General features: G+C 40.3%; 1 protein-coding gene across 3 annotated transcripts in view; it reads right to left on the bottom strand.

The window, feature by feature from the left end:
* The window catches only part of CD101 (CD101 molecule), a 41,960-nt gene extending 20,280 nt beyond the window's left edge, over positions 1-21,680 (bottom strand). For 2 of the 3 annotated variants that reach the window (XM_055402068.2, XM_088835615.1), the window contains exons 1-6: positions 21,563-21,680; positions 12,962-13,342; positions 11,222-11,638; positions 7,057-7,443; positions 2,480-2,863; positions 1,377-1,781 (exon numbers count right to left, since the gene is read on the bottom strand). In XM_055402068.2, the coding sequence (XP_055258043.2) occupies positions 1,377-1,781; positions 2,480-2,863; positions 7,057-7,443; positions 11,222-11,638; positions 12,962-13,342; positions 21,563-21,605 (2,017 nt within the window). In that variant the 5' untranslated portion in view covers positions 21,606-21,680. The remainder of the gene's footprint in view (positions 1-1,376; positions 1,782-2,479; positions 2,864-7,056; positions 7,444-11,221; positions 11,639-12,961; positions 13,343-21,562) is intronic. The other variant, XM_088835616.1, reaches the window with a different exon arrangement.
* Between the last annotated feature and the right edge of the window lie 504 nt (positions 21,681-22,184).

Below are 22,184 nucleotides of genomic sequence, written 5' to 3'. Positions count from 1 at the left end.
AATAACGCTCAAAGGGCTTAGTCAGCACGAGAGGAGGACTCTGCAAAAGAGAATGAGAAGGAGCCATGAGAGGGCTAGAAAGGAAACCAAGAAAATATTGTGTCCCAAGGCCATGGAAAAAGAAGTTTTCAGAAGAAAGGATTGAAGCAACAATTTGAAATACATCAGAAAAGACAAGTAAATTAAGGCATGAGTTAATCAACAAGGAGATGACTTCTGTAACCAAAACTATTGCTCAGTAGCTGAGAGAATGATGGTTACCATGTTTGAGCATCTGCTTGGTTTGTCAGGCACTGCACTAGGAACATGTCACCATCTTTAAATTGCACATCAGCAATTTATCCATGGAGTCAGTAGGCTTGGACAGATTAAGTTCTCATTAGATCTAAGTGATGTCAAAGCCTCTTGAACACTCTACCTTAAGAGGATGGAAATCAGGAAAGAAGAAACTGGCACAGCAGAATTTGTAAAGTTGTGTCTTACTTTCCATCTCTATGCTCTATTACCAACTGACAAGGTAAATTATGTTGACTATAATCATAAATTCTCTAATTCTTATACAATAACATATCAAAATGAATGGCTAAGTGTATTGAATGGAATTTGCATTATCCATACCCCTAGGAGAGACATTCTAAACATTTAATGACTGGCCAGGCACAGGCAGGGACCAATCTGAAAGAATGCCCCAGCACTGGAGCTGATCCTGGAGGCCCCCTGCTGTGCCATGTGGTGTCCAGCTGCTGAGCGGTGGGGACTTACAGGAAATGAGGAAGGGGCAACAGTTATTATTAGTGTGGAAGTATTCCAATGTTTTAAAAACTAGTGAGGCCACTTCGTGCATATTAACTCAATGTTAACCTAGATCACTTTGTATGTGTGTGTGTATGTGTGTGGGGGTGGGGAGTAGGTTTTTGTTTCGGGTTAATTTTTTTTTAATTGAAATATGGTTGATTTACAGTGTTTCAGGAGTACAGCAAAGTGATTTAGATATTCTTTTTCAGATTCTTTCCCATCACAGCTTACTCTAAGATATATAGCAGGTCCTTGCTATTTATCCGCTTTACACATACTAGTGAGCATCTGTTAATGTCGTTGTTGTTCATTCACTTAGTCGTGTCCGACTCTTTGTGACCCCATCGACTGCTTCCCTGTCCCTCAGCATCTCCCAGAGTTTGTCCAAGTTCATGTCCATTAAATCTGTTAATACCAAACTCCTAATTTATCCCTACCCCGCTTCCTGGATATCACTTATATATTGTACTTACTTATAGTACAAACATGGGGAGAAAGTATTTTATGCTTTAATTCCATAACTTTCCCCAAATGGGAAGACTGTTTTTTAAAAAACGGAATTAATTTCAAGCAGTGTTAACCTGGTAAAGTGACAGTGATCCTTAGTGGGTGGGAGGTGGCAGAAGCCCTCACAGGACTGTTTGTGTGCAGAGAATTTCTGTCATAAACTTCTACTTTACACTGATAAACTCCTGCTTCTTCCTCGGTGGCATCATGGATTAGGAGCTGAGAGCAAAACGAAGACTGTGAAATCTTCGTCTTCCTTGGGAACTGGGGTAGGTGGCTCCCCCATTCAATAGTGCCATTGTGGGTGATTCGAAGAAGCAGATCAAAGGCTCGAGATCTGGCTGGCTGGAAATGCCATGTCGTGGTGAGTGGAACCTTGAGGTCAGAGTAGCCAGCCTTCACTATGCAGGACAGGTCAAAGGTGTTGGTTAATTTTACTTGTGGTTGACGGCTCATCAGACTAACTTGTAAACTTGACTCTGTGGGCAGAAACACAAAACACGATTTCTAACATGTTTATCAAATCGAGGTACAGTGCTTCTAAGTTTTCCTAGTCGTCACCTCTTCACACTGAACCATGTGTTCATACATTGGGAGTATCAAATATTTGGGGATAGAAATTGATTCACAGTACAGGCTGTCCTGAATTCTGACCTCAGTTTTCTGAAGTTGACCCTCTTGTAAGAGTGTTCTCAGCAGAGACAACAAACAGGCAGTGTTTCTCCAGTCCATGCTTAGACAGCTGCTACTGAGGGGTGGGGCGCTCCCCAGCCCTGCTGGCTGGCCTCCTTCCCTTCCCCCCACTGCTGGGTGCACCATCACTGTTTCACACTTGATTCCGTAATCCCAGGCTGCAGCTGTCAGAAGCCTGAAGGTACGAGGCTCCGCTTCACTTGGCATCTCTCTTTTCTAAGTCTACTCCAAATGATACGATTCTGTTGTTAGCCTTGAATAACAACTTATAAGTTGCACCCTAAAGACGATCTTTATAAAGATGAGTAAACTTTAGAGACCAGTTGGCAGACTTGGTAACCAGAGACTCTGCTCTGTATTCTGGGGTATACGTACTGTAACTAGAGGATGCAGGATGACATGCAATCAAATTCCATGGCATCCCACTACAGGAGGAAGATACTGATGATACGCAAGTTCAGCAAAGGCTTTCCCTGACACTCACCGAGGGGCTTTACAGTGATCGGCACCTTCTGAGTCCAGCTCTGATCTCTGGCCTGGCTCCGGGTCCTCTCAGACACTCTGCACTCGTACGTGCCACTGTCCGTGAGGGTGGTGGAGGCGATCTCAAGTTGGAAGGTGGCCCAGTCCATTTTTTCCAGCCTTGCATTTCTGAGGTTACTGAGTTCCCCATAGGAAGCACCCAGCTTCACGGTGCCATCCTGCTCCATGCCAGCCACAAACACTGGCTGGGTCTGGTCTTGTGGGACATGCCACCAGGCCGCAGTCAGGAGATTCTCAGCTCCATCTGCCTTGCAGAGAAGGGTTAACGCCTCTCCTTCCCACACTGCTTGCTGCCTGTTCTTGGTAGACACAACCACATTTCTTGCTGTGGATTACAGGTTTTAGAAGAAAAAGATATTTCAAGTAAATGAAATTTTTTCTAAAAAACAGTGAACTCTCATTAATTAAGACTTGACTACTTTGTGACAAATCCAATCAAATTGTTCACTCTTGCACCATCCCCCAGAATAAAAGATTTAATCAACACGACTAAGCGACTGAACTGAACTGAACTAAATAGTAGAAATGGCAGAAAGAACACCAGAAGAACTAATTTACATGTAAACAATTTACAGTTTGCCTTACATTTTAGTGATTTGTTTCTTAGGAACATCTAGTTGGGAAAACACATGGTAATATTTTGTTAAATTAATTAGAGTTTGTGTATGAGACCGAAAGTAATGAAGCTGTGTTTATTTCAATGTTTAGTTTTCTAGAATTCAGACTTTCACAGTTCAAAATGACCTTCCTCTCCTTACTTATCTTTCCCTAATTAGTATGTATCTGAACAGTGAAGAACTACTGTTAATTATATTTCTGTTCAAAATACTGCCATTAAAAAACAATTACTTGAAGAGGGCGTGGAGAAAAGAGAATCCTCTTATACTGTTGGTAGGAATAAAAATTGATACAGACCCTATGGCGAACGGTATGGAGGTTCCTTAAAAAATGAAAATAGAACTACTGTATGACTCAGAAATCCCACTCCTGGGCACATACCCAGAGAAAACCATAATTACAAAAGATACACGCACCCCAATGCTCATTGTAGCACCGTTTGCAACAGGCAAGACATGGAAACAACCTAAATGTCCATTAACAGAGGAATGGGTAAAGAACATGTGGCACATATATACAACGTAATATCACTCAGCCATGAAAGGGAATGAAATTGGGCCACTTGCACTGAATGAAGAAAGTCAGCAGTTGAAAAACAAATACTGTGTGTTAAAGCATATATGTGGAATCTTATAAAATGGTACAGATGAAGCTATTTGCAAAGCAGAAATAAACACACAGATGCAGAGAACAGGCATATTCCCACCAAGGGGGGAAGCAAGGGATGGGGTGAACTGGGAGATTGGGATTGACATATATACACTACTATGTATAAAATAGATAACTAATAAGGACCTCTGCTGGAGCACAGAGAACTCTACTCAATGCTCTGTGGTGACAAAGAGGGGATATATGTATATGTATAGCTGATTAGCTTTTCTGTATAGCAGAAACTAGCACAAAATTGTAAAGCAACTAAACTCCAATACAAATTTTTTTTAATTAAAAATGTCTTCTTTTAAAAAATTATTTGGGGGGAAATGTATGTATATATAAATATATATACTATAAATACAGATATATTTCCCCCTGAAGTATTTAAATAAATATATATATATATATATATATATACACACATCTATACACACACACACACATATACATTTCTCTTTTTCAAATCATATATTCATTCATATATATTGTTGGTTGAAGGGAGATCCTTCTTATATCTGAACTATAGTGTAAAAGAGTAAATGTAAGTCTGGCTCCCAGATGGAAAATTCAAGATGATCAGAAATGTGGACATCCTTTCAACAGATACTTCCTGTGCGAGGCCTTGTCTTGGGTGCTTTGCAGGCAATGCAAAGATCCCTCAAGCTCATGCATCTTAGGCAGCCCAGCCTCATGCTTAAGGTCAAGGTCTGTGGAGTTATTATAGAATTACCCTGGACAACAAAGTGAACCTCTCTAAGCCTCAATTTCCTTTCCTGTAAAGGAAAGGGGGTAATAATAGCACCTCACTTTTGCACTGTGAGAAGACTAAGTGAATGGCATGTGCAAAGGGCTTACCCTGGCTGGCAAGGAAAAGTGCCCAGCAAAGGTGAGCTACTAGCGTTAGTGTGTAATGATAGGCCCTTCATGAAAGCAGAGGTGTTCAAAGTCAGAAAATGAAAATAAAAAGATTTTTTTTTAATTTTTATTTTCTAGACTTGTGGGATCTTAGTTCCCTGACCAGGGATTGAAACTGGGCCCTCAGCAGTGAGACATGGAGCCCTAATCATTGAACCACCAGGGAATTTCCAGGAAAACAAAACAGAACTGGCATTTGAAATCTTAATAGGATCTAAATGAATTTGCAAATTGATCTTCTCTGCTGAGAAAGAGTTCTGTCTTTAACAGCTTTATGGATGAACTTATGTTACTAAGACTAAGGCTAATGTCCACAAATAGATTAATATATATATTTCATATATATGTATATAACATAACATATATATATATAACCTGCTTCCAAATTTGGGGTATTAGAGGCACTATTACACTTAATTTTTTGTGAAGTTAAAAATAGACTCATAACTAAAGTTTCAAAATTAGAGGGGAAATTATTAGTCATAATCTTACTATTTAAGTATATCCATTATGATAGGTTTCAAGCAGTTTCAGTTTTTAAAAAAAAACTGTGGTTTCCTTACTTTATTGTGGTCATTGCTGTCTCCAAGTTAGAAGTGATACACTCACCAGGCATGTGTAAGCTGCGCTAGAATAGTGGTAGGGAAGTACCCTCTTCTGTTTAAAACATTCACGGGATGATAAAACAGCTGATACTTGAAGTAATGGTTTGAGTTTCAAAACCAAATGCTCAGTAGGATCTTTAATAAACCTGTTACTAACTTTTTCTGTTTCTCCATAAAAAGAAACAGGTTGGACTCCAGCCTGCACAAAGTATTATTTTTAGCTTGGAAAGACCACCTACTTGATAGGCTTGTGATCTGTGTGCCCCAAAGCACACCTTTTGGTCCTTTTGGCACAGATTCCTATGTCCTGAGTTTATGAAAGGTTTACAGTTCTGCTCCAGTGGAGACAGATACACAAGGTTGAGATTTAGCTCTGTGTAAATATGTAAACACGCCTACATAGTTTTTTCTGAATCCTAGCAAGAAAGACCAAATGTTTAGTGTAAAAACTAACACCAACAACATCCTGGCTCGCCAATCTAGGCCAAAGCTGTGCATCTTCACTCCAAGCAAATGGGGTGATGGAGAAGAGCATGGAAGTGTTTGTGTCTATGGAGATGCCTCCAATAAGCGAGTACAAGGACGTCTTCATTTTGGGTTTGTTATTTATATATCTTTTGGTTTTTGTTTTGGGGCAATTTATCCTTCTAGACTTTGAATTTAATACTCAGCCCAGAAAAATCATAGTATTGGTTGTGGATTCATCAGTTTTCTCTCCACACAAAAAGCACTGATTATTCAAACATGTTCAAGGTCACCCAGCCTTCAGAAACTTAACAGGAGCTGAATGGCTTTCCAGATTATCAGACCCAGCCTATCTGGGTCAGATAGGTGTCCCGCCACTTCACAGCAACATGCAGGCAATAGAGTCTGCCCACTCTCACTTCTTCTTTTCTTACTCTGAGTCATGGGTTGATGCAGAATTAAGACTAAGTATCATTCCCTGTATCAGGTTAAGAACACAGAGAACTGACGAAAGACACCTGAAAGATGTTGAAAAAGTAGAAGGGGTAATGTGGGTGTTTATTTCTCAGGAAAGAGGCAAGTACAAGCTCTTTTCTCTTAATCTGCTCAAAATACACATGCACACAAGGAGACAGGGGGCTTCATGAATGCAGGTATTCTCGGCTGAAAGAAAACCCAAGACACCAATTATAAATAATAGCAAATAGAAGCAAGAATCTAAGATGGCAAGAAGGGACTTAAAGACAGTGAAATTTGATTATCTTACAACTGAGGAAGCTGAGAATTAGTGAATTGAAGTGAAGTACATAGAGTGGTCATGGTCACAGCCCATTTATTGGCTCAGGAGTAGGACTCGGGTCTTCAGCTACATGGGTGCGTGCTCAATCACTTTAGTTGTGTCCAACTCTTTGTGACCCCATGGACTGTAGCCCACCAGGCTCCTCTGTCCATGGGATTTTCAGAGAAGAATACTAGAGTGGCTTGCCATTTCCTCCTACAGGCGATCTTCCCAACCCAGGGATCGAACTTGAGTCTCCTGGGTTTCCTGCAATGCAGACAATTCTTTACCTACTAAACCACCTGGGAAGCCCCCAGGTTTTCAGCTAGTTTGGGTGCTTCCCTTTATTCCACTCCACCTCAAAGTGACCTGATTGATACCTGACTTCAGGAGACCGCCCCTGTGTCCATGAAGGTTATCCAGTACTCACAAAGGAGGACATCGAAATGCAGCCCAACTGTGTCTGGCCCCAACTTCACATACCTGCTTGCTTCCAAAGGTGCACAAAGCTGTCTGGTGACTGTTTTTTCTGAAGCACCTGCCAGGAGCCCATCTGAGCGCTTGTCACCTCTGCCACTACACATCTGTATGCACCTTCATCCTCTGGGCCCACAGAGAAGATCTTGAGAGAGAAAGACTTGGGGCTTAACTTTGAAACCTGGAGCTGTCCTTGACTTGCTCTTTCTTGGTAATCTTTCTTCAGATCCAGAACTCCGCCAGCATCAATGTGGGCCATTTCAACATCATTGAAGAACCAAGTGGCCTGAAGGTGTGGGTCCTGGCCACCGCCCATGACCAGGCAAACCAGTTCTAAGGATTTTCCTTCAGGAACCGTGCTCTCAGCTCTAATGTTAACTTGAAAATCTCTCACTAGGAAACAAAAGCAAGGCAGATATTTAGAGAGGCCACTCCACCTATCCCTTTAATACCAGAGAGAGATGCTATCCCCTATCAGGATAGTACAGGGATTGAATTTAATGTGGGAGATCAGAGATAGGCCAAAGAAATGCCTAGAATCAAAAATGCCCTTGACTATTTTTTAAATCATCTAGAAAGAACAACACATGTGATTTTCTGAATGCAATACTATTAAGCAAGATGAATGCAGGATGTGTAAAGTACATAGTAATGTATCTTTTAAAATAAAATATTTTATACTATGTTGAAATGACATAAATTGTGATTTCTTGCTCTCATTTTTGGCTGAGAATATCCAGTGGAATTTTCCTAAGTTAAAAGCATATGTGATATATGGCAAATCCACAGCTAACATCACACTTAAAAGTGGAAAACTGAAAGCTTTTCGTCTAATATCAAGAATAAGACAAGGATGATCACTCTCACCACTTCTATTCAACTTGGTATTGGAAGTCCGAGCCAGAGCAATTAGACAGAAAAAAAAATTAAAAGCATCTACATTGGAAAAAAAGAAGAAAGACTCACCATTGGCAGATGACATGTTCTTACATATAGGAACCAAAAGAAAAAAGAAAAAAAAAAACACACCAAACTCCACCAAGAAGCCATTAAAACTAATAATTTCAGTAAAGCTGCAGCATACAAAATCAACACATGAAAAAAAATCAGTTGCATCTCTATACATTAACAGTAAACTATCAAAAAAATTCAGAAAACAATCCCATTTACAGTAGTATCAAAAAGAAGAAAATACTTAAGGATAAATTTAACCAAGGAGGTGAAAGAGATGTACAATGGAAACTATAGGACACTGATGAAAGAAACTGAAGAGGAAACAAATAAATGGAAAGATAGCCCATGTTCATGGGTTGGAAAAGTTAATATTATTAAAATGCTCATATCGCCCAAAGCAATCTACAGATTCATTGCAATCCCTATCAAAATTCTAAGAGCATTTTGAAATAGATAAAAACAATTCTGAAATTCATACGGACCCACAAAAGACCCCGACTGGCCAAAGAATTTTGAGCAAGAGCAGTAGGTATCACATTACCTGATTTCAAAATGCATTACGAGGCTACAGTAATCAAAACTATGATACTGGCATAAAGACATATAAACCAATGAAGCAGGATAGAGAACCCAGAAATAAATCCATGAAACTTTGTCAATTAATCTTCGATAAGGGTGCCAAGAACACACAACAGGGAAAAGATAGTCTCTTCAATAAATGGTGTTGAACCAACTGGATATCCATATGCAGAAGAATAAAGGTGGACCCCTATCTCACAGCATATTAAAAAAAATAAACTCAAAATGAATTAAAGATTTAAACCTAAGACCTGAAATTGAGAAACTACTAGAAGAAAATAAAAGGGGGACTTCCTTGGTGGTCCAGTGGTTAAGGCTCTGTGCTTCTACAGCAGGGGGCATGGGTTCAACTAAGATCGCACATGTCATGCAGCATGGCCAAAGAAAAAAAGAAAATATAAGGAAAACCTTCCTGACATTTGTTTGGGCCATGATTTTCTGGATATGACCCCACAAGCACAGGCAACAAAAGCAAAAATAGACAAGTAGAACTGCATCAAGCCAAAAAGATTCTTACAGAAACGAAGCAATCAGCAGAGTGAGAGATAATTGACAAAATAGGAGAAAATATTTGCAAACCATGTATTCAAAAAGAGGTTCCTATTCAAAATGTATAAGAAACTCAAACAAGTTAATAGCAAAAAGTTCCAAATCAGTTGACATAAAAATGAAAAAGGATCTGACTAGGTATTCTCAAAAGAAGACATACAAATGGATAAAAATATGGAAAGGAAGATGCTTATCACTAATCACCAGGGAAATGCAAGTTGAAGCCACAAGATATCACGTCACATCTGTTAGAATGACTGTCATCAAGAGACAAAAGACAGCAAGTGTTGGTGAGGACGGAGAAGAAAAAAGAACCTTTGTATACTGTTAGTAGGAATGTAAATTGGTATGATCATTATAGAAAACGGTATGGAGGTTCCTCAAAAACTAAAAGTGGAACTACCACATAACCCAGCAATCCCCACTTCAGGGTATACAGCCAAAGGAAACGACACAGTGTCTCAAAGAGATACCTGTACCATGTTCATTACTCGTAACATCCAAGATATGGAAACAACACAAGTGACTATCAAAGGATAAATGGATGAAGAAAGTGTACATATACACAATGGATTATTATTAAGCCATAAGAGAAAAGAAAATCTCCCCATTTTCAAAAACGTGGATCAACCTGGAGGACATTTTGCTATGTGAAATAAGCCGGGCACAGAAAGACTGTGGAAACTAAAAATGTTGAACACATGGAAGCAGAGAGCAGACTGGTGGTTGCCAGGGCTTGTGGGAGTCGGGTAAATGGGGAGGCGTTGGTCAAAGAGTACACAGTTTCAGTCATGCAGGATGAATGAGTTCTGGAGATCTAATGATTACGGTTAGTAATACCGTGTGGTGTTACCTGAAATTTGCTAAGAAAGTAGATGTTAAGTGTTACCACATACACGACACAACCATGTGAGGCAATGGATATGCTAACAAACTTGATCAGAGTCATTTCACAAAGCAAACAGATATCAAAACACAGTACTGTACACCTTAAACATATACAATTTTTTATTGATTTAAATAAATAAATTTTAAAAATAAAGACTTTTACATTAAAAAAATTTTTTTTCCAAAGAAAGGAGAAAAAAAGCATATATGATGTGTCTCCACAGGACTCCCCCTGTATAATTTGGACATATAACACCATCAGGACAGTTTTTAATGGAACAGAATAACACTCCTCTTTAAGAAAAAAAAGAAAGAAAACTTCAGTCAACCACCACTGGATCATTGCTGTTAGCGTAAATGTTTATAGTTTTAGATCTCCTCCTAGTGGACCAAAGCTCAAAGTGGAGAGACCAGGAATTACAATGGAGGCTTCCTGCTTGCTCTGGTGAAAATGCCAATGGATCACAAAGAGTGATATTATTGCAAGGTAAAGGAGTCAGGTGGAGGGAGCACTGACAAGGCTTCACATTGGAAACTGGGGCTATTCTGAGGCCCAAGTGACTGTGGTGAGAGGGCCTTGGAGAGACACACGTGTCTTCAAACACCAGCTCTGCTTCTCACCAGCTGAGCAAGCTTAGGCAGACCATTAGCTGGGGCTCCGGGTTGTGTTTCGAAAACCGGAATTTGACGACTTGCTCTGAGGCTGGTTGTTAGGACTATGTTAGACAATGCAGCTGGAAGTGCTTACACAGAGCCTGGCAAAAATGGCAACAAAACTATTTCCCTGTATGGTCTGTGGAATCTACCTAACAGTCAACAGATTTTATCCCATCTAAAACCTCCTGTGGACATAGCCTGTGGACAGAGCCCAAAATGAATATCTTTCTTATTTATGCTTCAAAAATGACAAAAGCAAAATTTACCCAAACTTTCTAAATGATCTTGTTTTATATTCAACCAAAGATTTTAAAATAAAAATCGGGAGTTCCCAAGTGGTTCTGTGGTTAAGACTCCATCCCTGGTGGTCCTGTGGTTAAGATTCCATGCTTTCACTGCCGAGGACATTGATTCAGTCCCTTGTTAGGAAGCTAAGATCCCATAAGACATGTGGCACAGCCAAAAAAAGGAAAAAACAAACAAACAAACAGAAAGATATCACCCACCACTAGCATATTAATGAATTTCCTGAGAAGATAATTACCTGCTGGCTGGACCCTGAGAGTTGTTTGATCCGTCTGCTTTTTCGTGATGGAAGTCCAGGTTTCATCAGGATCCTGAATCCATTCAGTTGCCTCACAGAACAGCTGACCTTGATCTGAGGGCTGGAGCCTCCCCATGGAGAGCCTGAAGGTAGTGATCCCAAGCCTGTCGAGTCGCACGTCACCAGCTGCAAACCTCTCTGTAAACAAGGGCCCAGGGAGCAACGTAAAATCTTTGGAGAGGGAAATAATCTTGCTGGCTTGGCTTCCTTCTCCATCCTTCATCAGGTACCAGGTGATGGAGAGGTGGGTGTGTTGAGCTGTGGCTTTGGATACCTCACAGGTAAGTTCCAATGGCTCACCTTCCTCCTTATTTAGAGTATGGGGAGCCATGGCCGCCGAGAGAGTATCTGGAATGACTGGACACAGAGGAATGATGGTAATTGACTTAGAATCAATTAGAGGCTTAGTTAGACTAGCCTCTCTAGATGAAGGTGGTGGCCTGACCCACCATCTGTAAAATACATTCTTTGAGTTGGCTTCCATCAGCCGTATGCTTTACCTATTACCAAAGGAACACTGGCATCTATGTACATACAGTCTATGGAACCTGGCAAAGCTCTTGGTTCACTGTTACATTTTTAGCATAGTCTGTAACCCATTTAGCTACTCAGACACAGAGGTTTTAAATGGGAAAAGCACTAGGAGCTAGAAGACCTATATTCTGGTCTTATATTTGTCCCTATTTGACTCCATGAACTGGAACAAGTCACTTCACTTGTTTGGGCCTTCACCTGCTCCTTTATAAAATAAAGTTCTGAAATAATCTGTTGTAATTTATCTTTCAGAGCCCAAATGCAACCCTTATGAAAGTTTTGATAACCATCCTATACCCTAACATTCTCTTCCTCCTCAAAGGAGCTCACACAGCCTAAGTTTATGTGAAAGAAACATTTAGGTTCAACAATGAATGTTTCTTGAGCCTCTACTCAGTGCTAACCACTGTGCTAGGGAGTGAAGTAAATTCTCTTACAGTGCTCAGGGTGAGGTCAGAGAGGGTCATATAAGAAGCCAATTACCGCATAAACTGAGTGAGTGCTAACACCAGCGCTGTGAGTAGCACATCAAGAAGGAACAAAGACGAGAATATTGCCTGCAACAGTCAGGACAGGTTTCACAGGAGAGGAAATGTTTAACCTGGGTTTCAAAGTTTATGTAGGAGTTTGCTAGGCTGAAAAGGAAGTGACAAGATATTCTAGGCAAAGGGACAAAACAGTAATTTCAAATATGACCCTTGCCACATAGGAAAACACACTAGAGAATTGTAGTTTGAGAATAACTATTTCCACGTTAATGACTTACTTCCTATGATATTAGCTATATATAAATGTATTATATCAATACCAGCTCTTCTATCAAGTTAATATTCTGCTTCCAAGAAGAGACATGAGAACTCTCAAGGCTTTGTCTGATACTGTGTTATTATCAACCTATGGATAGCTGTGGGCAAGGCCTAGGAATACCACATCATATCTAATTCTTCATGACAAAGTTGATTGGGAAAATGAATTGAGAGTTTTAGATAATATCTATGACAAACTCCAAAATATCCAGAGGGGTTCATGGGCTCTTTTGCTAAAACAAACAGCACAATATAAAGCCATGTCACAGTGCAAGGCATTGTGATGATGGAGACTCTGGTTTGTCAGGGGCTGGCTAGCAAAGAAGGGCACACATCTTACCAGTAAGATTAGTCTTCGCATTGTAAGTCCCATAGTATTTTTCATCAGTGTTGGGTGTGAAACACTCATACTCGCCAGTATCCTTCATCTGGAGCTTGGAAATGTGCAAAAAGACTGAGTTACCCTGGACCCTCTCCACGTAGATTTCCCTACTTTTTACCCGCTCTGCATACACTGCATAAGTGAAGGTGTCATCCTTGGTGCTAATGATCTGGATTTCTTGGGTCGGGGCTGTTGGCAGGTAAACAGACCATTGGAAATTCTGCTCAGAAGGTCCTTGGTGGCCAGTTACATTGCAGCCAATGCTGATGGGGTAACCTTCAGCTCTGAATAGCGGTCCTTTCTGAACTGTTACTTCTCGCTGGCCAATGCTGAGCTTAGCTTGCAAGTAGGAGAAAGAAAAGGGAATAAAAATAGATTAGTGCTCCAGTTCCCAATGTGCCACATTATGTAGCTCCCTGTATTACAATTCTAGAAAATGAGATCACAGGTTATTAGCTATAATCAGCTCAAATGTTCAATACCTTCTTCAGCTGAGGAGCAGAGGAATGGCTTGATCAGTTAATTGCTCTTTTATAATTCTAATTTCTAGAGTAATCTCTAGTCTCTTAAAAAAATAGCTTCATCAGTGTAACATGACCACTTCTATAAAATGCACCTACTTACCTAAGTGCACCTGAAGTAAATATGATGTATGATAATTCACCTTTTATATTATTTTATGGAAAAATTCTCAGTATACTTCCTCAAGCCTCCAATTCTTAGGTACCTGTCATTGAGCTGTCCTAACAGAAATGATTGCTGGAGAGACCGAGTCCATGGCACTGCCCCTGGTGCTATGCCTTTTCCTACTGGTTGGTTGGAACTATTTGTAGCTCCCAGCCAGGTCTGGTACAAGATTAGCTAAACTTAGCATCTGAAGAAGCAGCAGTACTTCCTTTCTATACCATAGAGGGTTTTTCATTTTGTAATTTTTTAAAGAGCCACTACAGCTTTGTTGAAAAGCTTCATAAAAGATGACTGTCAAGTCCAGCAGGATCCGGGATCAGACTTAGTTTAGTTGCTCTCTTATTTAAAGCTTTCAGTTGGGATCACAGTGGAATGCTTCATGTTAGGACAAATCTCAAGTATTAGGTTTAAAGGAGAAAATACTATTTAGTGATAATATTTCCTTTGACATGCACATTTTCAAAATCAAGACTTTTTAAGAAATTAAAGTGTATGTGTTTATTTCTTATGTTAATATTAAAGGCTGGTTTATTTCGTGTTACAGAAAGAGCAACGAGCAAGTGGTAGAGACGCCACAAAGGTGAGCTAGGTCTTTCACTGCGGGCCTAGGGCCCCGGGAAAGACATCAGAAGGGTCCAACAGGGAGCAACTACTGGTATCATGGAATTAACAGAGCAGAGTTCATAAGCAGAGCATCTGCTGAATTTTGTGAATCCACAAAGACAAAGAGTAAGGGAGACCAGATTGGAAAAAAAAGTGAGAGAAAGGAAAAATGACGTTACAGAGACCATGAAAGTGAAAGTGAAGTTGCTCAGTCGTGTCCGACTCTTTGCCACCCCATAGACTATAGCCTACCAGGCTCCTCAGTCCATGGGACTTTCCAGGCAATAGTACTGGAGTGGATTGCCATTTCCTTCTCCAGGGGATCTTCCCAACCCAGGGCTCGAACCCGGATCTCCCGAATTGTAGACAGACGCTTTTACCGTCTGAGCCACCAGGGAATAGTAAGGTTAAATATAGAAATTTTAGAATGAAAACAATTCTGATAGGAGGGGACCTGCAAAAACAGGGAGAAAGTATAATTGGTCATGATGTAGCCAGCTAAAACGTGCATATAGATACAATCAATGCAAAACTGGAAAACAAACATCCAATCAATCAACCAACTGTATACATTTCCAGTAATCATTTAAAATATACTAATTTATTCATAAATCCCAGTTAAATGTGATATATATACATTAGACTTTCTTGGTAATAAGCACTCAGGAATAGAAGTTAGAAAATATGAGAAAAAAATTTTGTTACTTTAATTTTTTTCAAAACAGGACTTTTTATTGAAGTATCGTTGATTTACAATGTTGTGTTTGTTTTACGTGTATAGCAAAGTGACTCAGTTATACATACTTATATAACTACTCTTTTTCAAATTCTTTTCCATTATAGGTTATTACAGGATATTGAGTATAGTTCCCTATGCTGTACAGTAGTAAAATTTTAAAACATTATTTACCAAAAAATTATTCTACAGAGGCAGTTTAAAACATTGTCAGCAATGCTAGCCAGCCCTTAGACACACATCTTAAAGAAATGTGAGCACTGCACCAGGCTACACATGAAAATGTATCCACAGCAGCATTGTTCATTGCAGCCCCCAGACTAGAGACAACCTATATGTCCATCAGCAGTAGAACAGGCAGGCTGTGCTACAGTCATACAATGGAATCTTATACAGAAATAAAAGTGAGTGAATTGCAGCTGGTTGCAGAAACATGGATCACTGTGTTTAAGGAAAGATGCTGAACACTTAGAATTTTTTTGACTATATACAAAATGAATACAAAATTTAAAGAAAGGCAAAAAAACCCCACACTGTATTGTTTAGTGATGCAAACATAAGAAGTTAAACCTTTTTTTTTTTTTTTTTTAAAAAAAAAGCTAAGAAGTAGTTATCATGGAAGTCAGGAAAGTGATTGTGTGAGTATCTGGTGGGGCATACAGCAAGGTAGATGGGCAATTTTAGGGTCCTCAGTTCACACAGAGTCAGACACGACTGAAGTGACTTAGCAGCAGCAGCAGCAGTTCAGTTCAGGTCGCTCAGTCGTGTCCGACTCTCTGCGACCCCATGAATCACAGCACGCCAGGCCTCCCTGTCCATCACCAACTCCCAGAGTTCACTCAAACTCATGTCCATTGAGTAGGTGATGCCATCCAGCCATCTCATTCTCCGTCGTTCCCTTCTCCTCCCGCCCCCAACCTTTCCCAGCATCAGAGTCTTTTCCAGTGAGTCAACTTGTCGCATGAGGTGGCCAAAGTACTGCAGTTTCAGCTTTAGCATCAGTCCTTCCAATGAACACCCAGGACTGATCTCCTTTAGGATAGACCGGTTGGATCTCCTTGCAGTCCAAGGATCCGAGCAGTGTTCTATTTCTTCTCCTGCATAGTGATTGCATGGTTTTTACTTTTTCCTTATTTATTAAATTTCATAGCTGTGTTTTATTAACTTCCCTTTTTAATTAATCAAGTTTTGGCTGTGTTGGGTCTCGTAGCTACAAGCAGGGTTTCTCCACTTGCGGTGAACGGGGGCTAATCTTTAACTGTGGTGTGTGAGCTTCTCATTGCGGTGGCTTCCCTTGTTGCCAAGCAGGGGCTCTAGAGCATGGGTTCAGTCGTTGTGGCACGTGGGCTTAGTTGCCCTTGCAGCATGAGATCAAACCCATGTCCCCTGCCTTGGCACGTGGATTCTTAACCACTGGACTACCAGGGAAGTCCCTTTTCTTAAGTGTTATATTTGCACAGTAAAAATGTTTTTAAAAATATGATTTCCGAGGTACCACTAATGTGTTTATGTCAGGGGATGTTTCCACAATATTAATTTTTACGCCTAGGCAGCATTTATTCCACATTTTTTATGACTTTTCAGAGAGATGGGTACATTCAAAACATTTTATTGTGAAAAGTAGTGCTTAATTTCTTCTGCTTCAGTCGCTAATTCGATTAATCCAGTACTCTTGCCTAGAAAATCCCATGGATGGAGGAGCCTGGTAGGCTGCAGTCCATGGGGTCGCTAAGTGTCCGACACAACTGAGCGACTTCACTTTCACTTTTCACTTTCACACATTGGAGAAGGAAATGGCAACCCACTCCAGTGTTCTTGCCTGGAGAATCCCAGGGACGGGGTAGCCTGGTGGGCTTCCATCTATGGGGTCACACAGAGTCGGACACGACTGAAGTGACTTAGCAGCAGCAGCAGCAACCACTTATAGTATTTCTGATGCTTCAAGGACTAAGATATGAAGATGAGTTTAGGATAGTCTCTGACTTCTCGATTTTACAATTTAGTCAAGTACAGTGGTCATCATCTCTCCTGGAAAGATATATGATAGAAGTTCTTTGAGGAATTTGAAGGAAGGAGAGATTACATTTTAGGGGAGGAAAATAGGTAAGGTGTATGGAAGAGATAGTATTAAAAATGGACCTTGGAGAAGGTTATGACAATTTAAGTGGAGAGAAAGGATATTTTTCAGTGAAGGAGACTTCATGAAAAGACTGTATAAGTAGTAATCAAAAGAATTGTTCAGGAAATAGGGAATAATCAGTTGGATCTGGGGGTGGGTTACACAAAGTTTAATAGAAAGAGGTAAGATTGGGCAGGAATTTTGAGTCCAAAGCATGAAGGGCTTGACTGGCATGTTTAAAGTTTGGGCTTGATTGATAGGCAATGGGGAACCCACTGAAAGTGTTTTAAAGTTCTTAGTAAAATAAACCTGACGGTTTGTAGGATGATGGAGTGAGAAGTAGATGTCAGATAATTACAGTAGCTCAGGAGGTAGTGATGAAGGCAGTAGAAATGGAAAGAAAGGGGCTATAATTTGAGAGCCACAGTGGAGCTAAATCCAGAGAGTTTTCCAGTGCCTTAGATGCTTGGAGGTTAAAGGAGTGGATGGAAGACAAGAGGAAACCAAAGATGATGCCAGGTTTTGTGAGGGCGACTGGGAGTAACAGTACTGTTAACAGGAATAAGGCCATCAGGAGGTATTGTTGTGTGTTCAAGGGTGAAGGAGAAGATAAAGAACCTAATTTTGGAAACACTAAATTAGAGTGCTATGGAATACACAAGAAGGAAATCCAGCAAATATATAGAAATATTATTGAAATATATGTCAGTATCTGTATCTCTTTCTATAAAATCTACTCAACTCTTTGAAAATATTTGTCATCTAGCTATCTTAAGAACTCTGCAATATTCCCATATTTAACAACGTCAAAGTTGTAAATGGTGGAGCCAGTCTTGAACTTGGATTTACAAAATGTCAAATTCCTGACTGTCTCCATTGCTTCCTCACTGCTTCCTGTAAAGGCTTGTTTGTAACTAGGGAAAGCTCTGGGCTGTAGATGCTGATTAAGTCATTTACACATTAAGTAGTGGAAAATGTTAGGGGATATAAGGAGAGAGCTAAGGAGAGATTATTAGAGGATCTCTCTATTTAGGAAATAAGATGAGAAATGCATGCATGCTACAGAAGGAAGAATCAGGGAGGTAGGAGGGTAGCCAGGGCACTGCAGCTTGAAAACCAAAGGAGCAAAATGTTTCAAGAAGAAAGAGCTTGTCAGCACTGCTGAATGCTGCTGACAGAGTAAGGATTCGAAAGGCAGAGAAGTGTCCTTTTAGTTTGATGATGAGGACATCAGTGGTGATCTTTGTAAAAGAGATTTCAAGAGAGCAGAAGCAGAGCATTTCAAGGGTAAGAAGCAACTGCAAGAAGCTTAAACTAAACTACTTCAAGAAATTTCATGTAGAAGGGAAAGAGAATAGGGTGGTAGTAAGAAAGAGCAGCTCACTGGGGCAGAGCAGTGAGGGCAGATGGACACGGGTACCTCTGCATGTTTACGGGCAGAGGAGATGCAGAGGGGAGAGATGGATGAAGCCAGAGAGATGATGATGAATGCAGTAAGGTCTTAGTGGAAGCATGAGGTCAAGAACTTGATTGGGAGGGTACCGCTTTCTCAGAAAAGTGAAAGAGACAATGTGAAGCATTAATAGGTATTATGGAGGTACAAAGGAATGACGGACAGAGGCCAGTTCAAATGGTCACGCATGGAGAATCATACACTTGAAGCATCTTATTATTAGTCTATTTTCTGTGGGATGTTGCACATATCTCTCCTCCAAAAGAGGAAAATACCTTACAGGACTGTCCTGTTGCTTTCTCTTTTAATGGACAGAGGGTTAGGCACCTCTGGGCAGCAGATTCTTGCTGACTGATGCACACACAGCTTAACAGTGACATACTGCATCAGACTCACACTTTTGATACATGAAGAATTTCCTGATGGTATTGGCTTTTTTCAAAAACATCACTGGCATTGCCAAATTTTCTATTTCAGTGTTATTTGAATTGAAGTAATTTGATTGAACTATATAAAATGGTCAACACCTGACCATTTTTGATATACAAAAACAGCAACTTCAAATACTTCCACCTTATACAAAACCTAGCTGGAGAACATCAAACACAACAAACAACTTCTCTTTCTTTGCCCATACAAAATCTCTGCATGCTTGGAGGCTGAAAGCATTTTCATCCATAATTTAGTGGATTTTTTTTTTCATGAATACAGCCTTAGTAGGACAAACAGTATGCCCTCCCCAGGACCCTCCCGAGTTAATGACTTTTATTTGTAGGGCAGCTAGTTAGGGTGAGGGGTGACAGAACAAGAGGACAAAGCTAAGTCCAAGAGCTCATTTATCCATGACTTTAACCTCATCTGGCCCCATATTCTAACAGGATTCATCAGGCTTTACATATTTTTTTGAACTTTTAATTTTATATTGGGTTAAAGCCAGTTAAACAATGTTGTGATAGTTTCAGATGAACAGTGAAGGGACTCAGCCATACATATACATTTACATATTTATTTTTTAAATTAATTAGGACAAGGTAAACATTTGCTAAACAATGCAAGTGCTCAACTGATCATCCATCATTTAGTCTATTTCCTTAATTTCTCCCTCTGTATTTGCAATGACAAATAGCAGGCTTGCAACATCTTTTTCAAGTTACTTTCTGATTAATGTGTTTTTCACATAAAAACTGTGGCTCTATACAAAATTAGTATTTATGGAATCTAAATTTAGAAGAAATAAATAGATAACCCAGTTTAGGTAATGGTTCAAATGAACTAGGAAAAGCCTGGCAGCTTCCCGTTTTTGAACCTTGGTTACTTTCCTTTTTCCAGGCCTTTCAGACTACTCACCCCCCATCCCCCCGACCAAAAAAAAAGACACAGAATTTGCAACCGTCTGACTTGTTGCACAATGTAAGTCCAGTTTCCCCATACACAAGCCAAACACACAGTTCAGAGACACAAAGGCAGACACTTGAGAATCACTCTCAGATACCTGAATAGGACACGTTGGAACATGCCAGGCAACAGTACCCAAAGGACCCCACCAGTCCTCCCAGTCATCAGTGCCTGCCAAGCCTGTCTGGTGGGCATCAATTAACCAGCAACTGGCCCCAATAACTCCCCCTGCAGGCTATCTATCACCCCCATCAGGCCCCATATCTGATCTTCACCTCTCACTACCCAATGTCCTTTGAGACATGAGCCCAGTTCAATTCAAGCCAAGGGTTTATTAAGCGCCCCTTTGAGCTGAATGCTGCACCCTTTTTGTCTATTAGCCACAGCCTTGGTTATTCTGATTCTAAGCTCTTTTAGTTCCCCTACTGTCCAGATCCCTTCACTAATTCCATCTAGTCACTCTAAAGCAGAAGTTTTAAAGCTGAGTCCACATGGGGCATTAAAGAGTTCGTAAACTTGGGTGGAAAGACACCCTACATCTTTATTTTCACTAACCTTAATGGAAATTCAGTATTTTCTTCAGCTATGAAGGTAGACAACAAACCATAGATATTTTCACATCACATCTATTGCAGAGTCTTGAAATATTGTTCACACTCATTACTAAATTGAAATTTGTTGGTTAATAGACCACCTCTAGATCTTATCATATAATGAATAAAGAAGAAAATAAATGACTACATCATAATTTATTTTAAAATATTTTGATAACTGCATTTCAATATGATTTTTTCCCTATAATCTTATATGCTTTAATTTATATATTTAAAGATTATTCTGAGATGGGGGTGAAGATGAGCTTCACCAGATGTTAAATGAATCCGCAGCACTAAAAAGTACCTGCTTCCTGCTCTGTCTGCTCTGAAACTATTTCATGCCCTTCCCAGCTCATCTGTTCTCCATCCACCCCCAAATTTCTACTTCCTCCACCCTGTTCAACCATGTACAAATGCCCCTAGGCTCGTTGAAGCCCTTCCGGCAGAGCCAGGTGACTCTTCCTGCCCCCTTCTCGGTTTCACAGTAGTCAACGTCCACTTAAGCTCACAGGTGAAGTCAGAACCTTCTTTTAAGTTAGCCTAACACTATTACATGCTCTCATAAGCCTTTCATCCAGCCACATCCCCAAGGTACATTAATCTAGACAAGCTCTCATCAGGCATCCCCTGTCAGTCTGAAGAGTTAAGCCTCATCCTATCTCCAGGAATGGGTTAGCCCAAGAAAATAAGGTGAAGGCAGGGCCAGCAAAACTGGCAGATCTAGAAACACACACAAATATAAAGACCTATGGGATCAGGCTCATGGGACTCAACCAAACATCGCACCACCTGGAACTCAAGGTTGTCTAGGTAGCCAAGAACATCATCAAAAGTCAAAAATGACTGCCAGCACCAGAGATATGTGCCATTGTTATCCCTATAGAGACCAAACTGTCCCATTTTATCACCCAACAGTCTCTGTTTGACTAGTTCCTGTGACAACAGTAACATACAGAATCATGACACTTACTCAGAAAGAGAAAAAATGATGCCACATGTGGGAAGCGTGCCATTTGGACCAATGTAGACCTTTCCTGGTGGTGTCACTGAAGTTGCTCAGACGCCGAGTGACAAATACTGCGCTCTCACTACAAAGATAAAGAGGAAGCAATCGTGCGGTTTCCAGCCCACTGAGAAGCAGAGATGGCCTGCAAAGGGCAATACAGTTTGCTTTCTATGGCTCTTTGATAATCATTCAAATTCGGTGTGAAAAGTTATCTTCATGGGCAGGTGACCATATACAGATACAAATAAGAAAAGCTGGCCTCCTTCTGGCTAAATATGTATCATTAGGTAATGATGAGGGAATATAAGTAAACAGAATAAATAAAACAATCAAGCAGAAATTTTATCTTCTTAGCCCTTACCTTGCCTCCCATCTTGGGAGAGGAAAGGGTTGAGAAAAGAGAGCAGCACACCTGGAAGACAGGAACCTGGGGAAACATGAGGTGGTGGCGATGCTGGCATGCTCTAGAATCAGGCTGCCTGGGTGTGCACACAGACTCTGTTTTCAGTAGTTGATCTTAGAAAAGTTAATTAACATTTTCTAACTTTCATCTACAAAACAAGAGATACTCACTGTGTACGTCCCA

The sequence above is a fragment of the Moschus berezovskii genome, chromosome 4, assembly GCF_049115385.1.
Source record: "Moschus berezovskii isolate FMDL1 chromosome 4, NW_MosBer_1.0, whole genome shotgun sequence".
Classification (NCBI taxonomy): domain Eukaryota; kingdom Metazoa; phylum Chordata; class Mammalia; order Artiodactyla; family Moschidae; genus Moschus; species Moschus berezovskii.
Note: the sequence above shows the minus strand (reverse complement) of the source record. Positions and strands in the feature narration are given on the sequence as shown.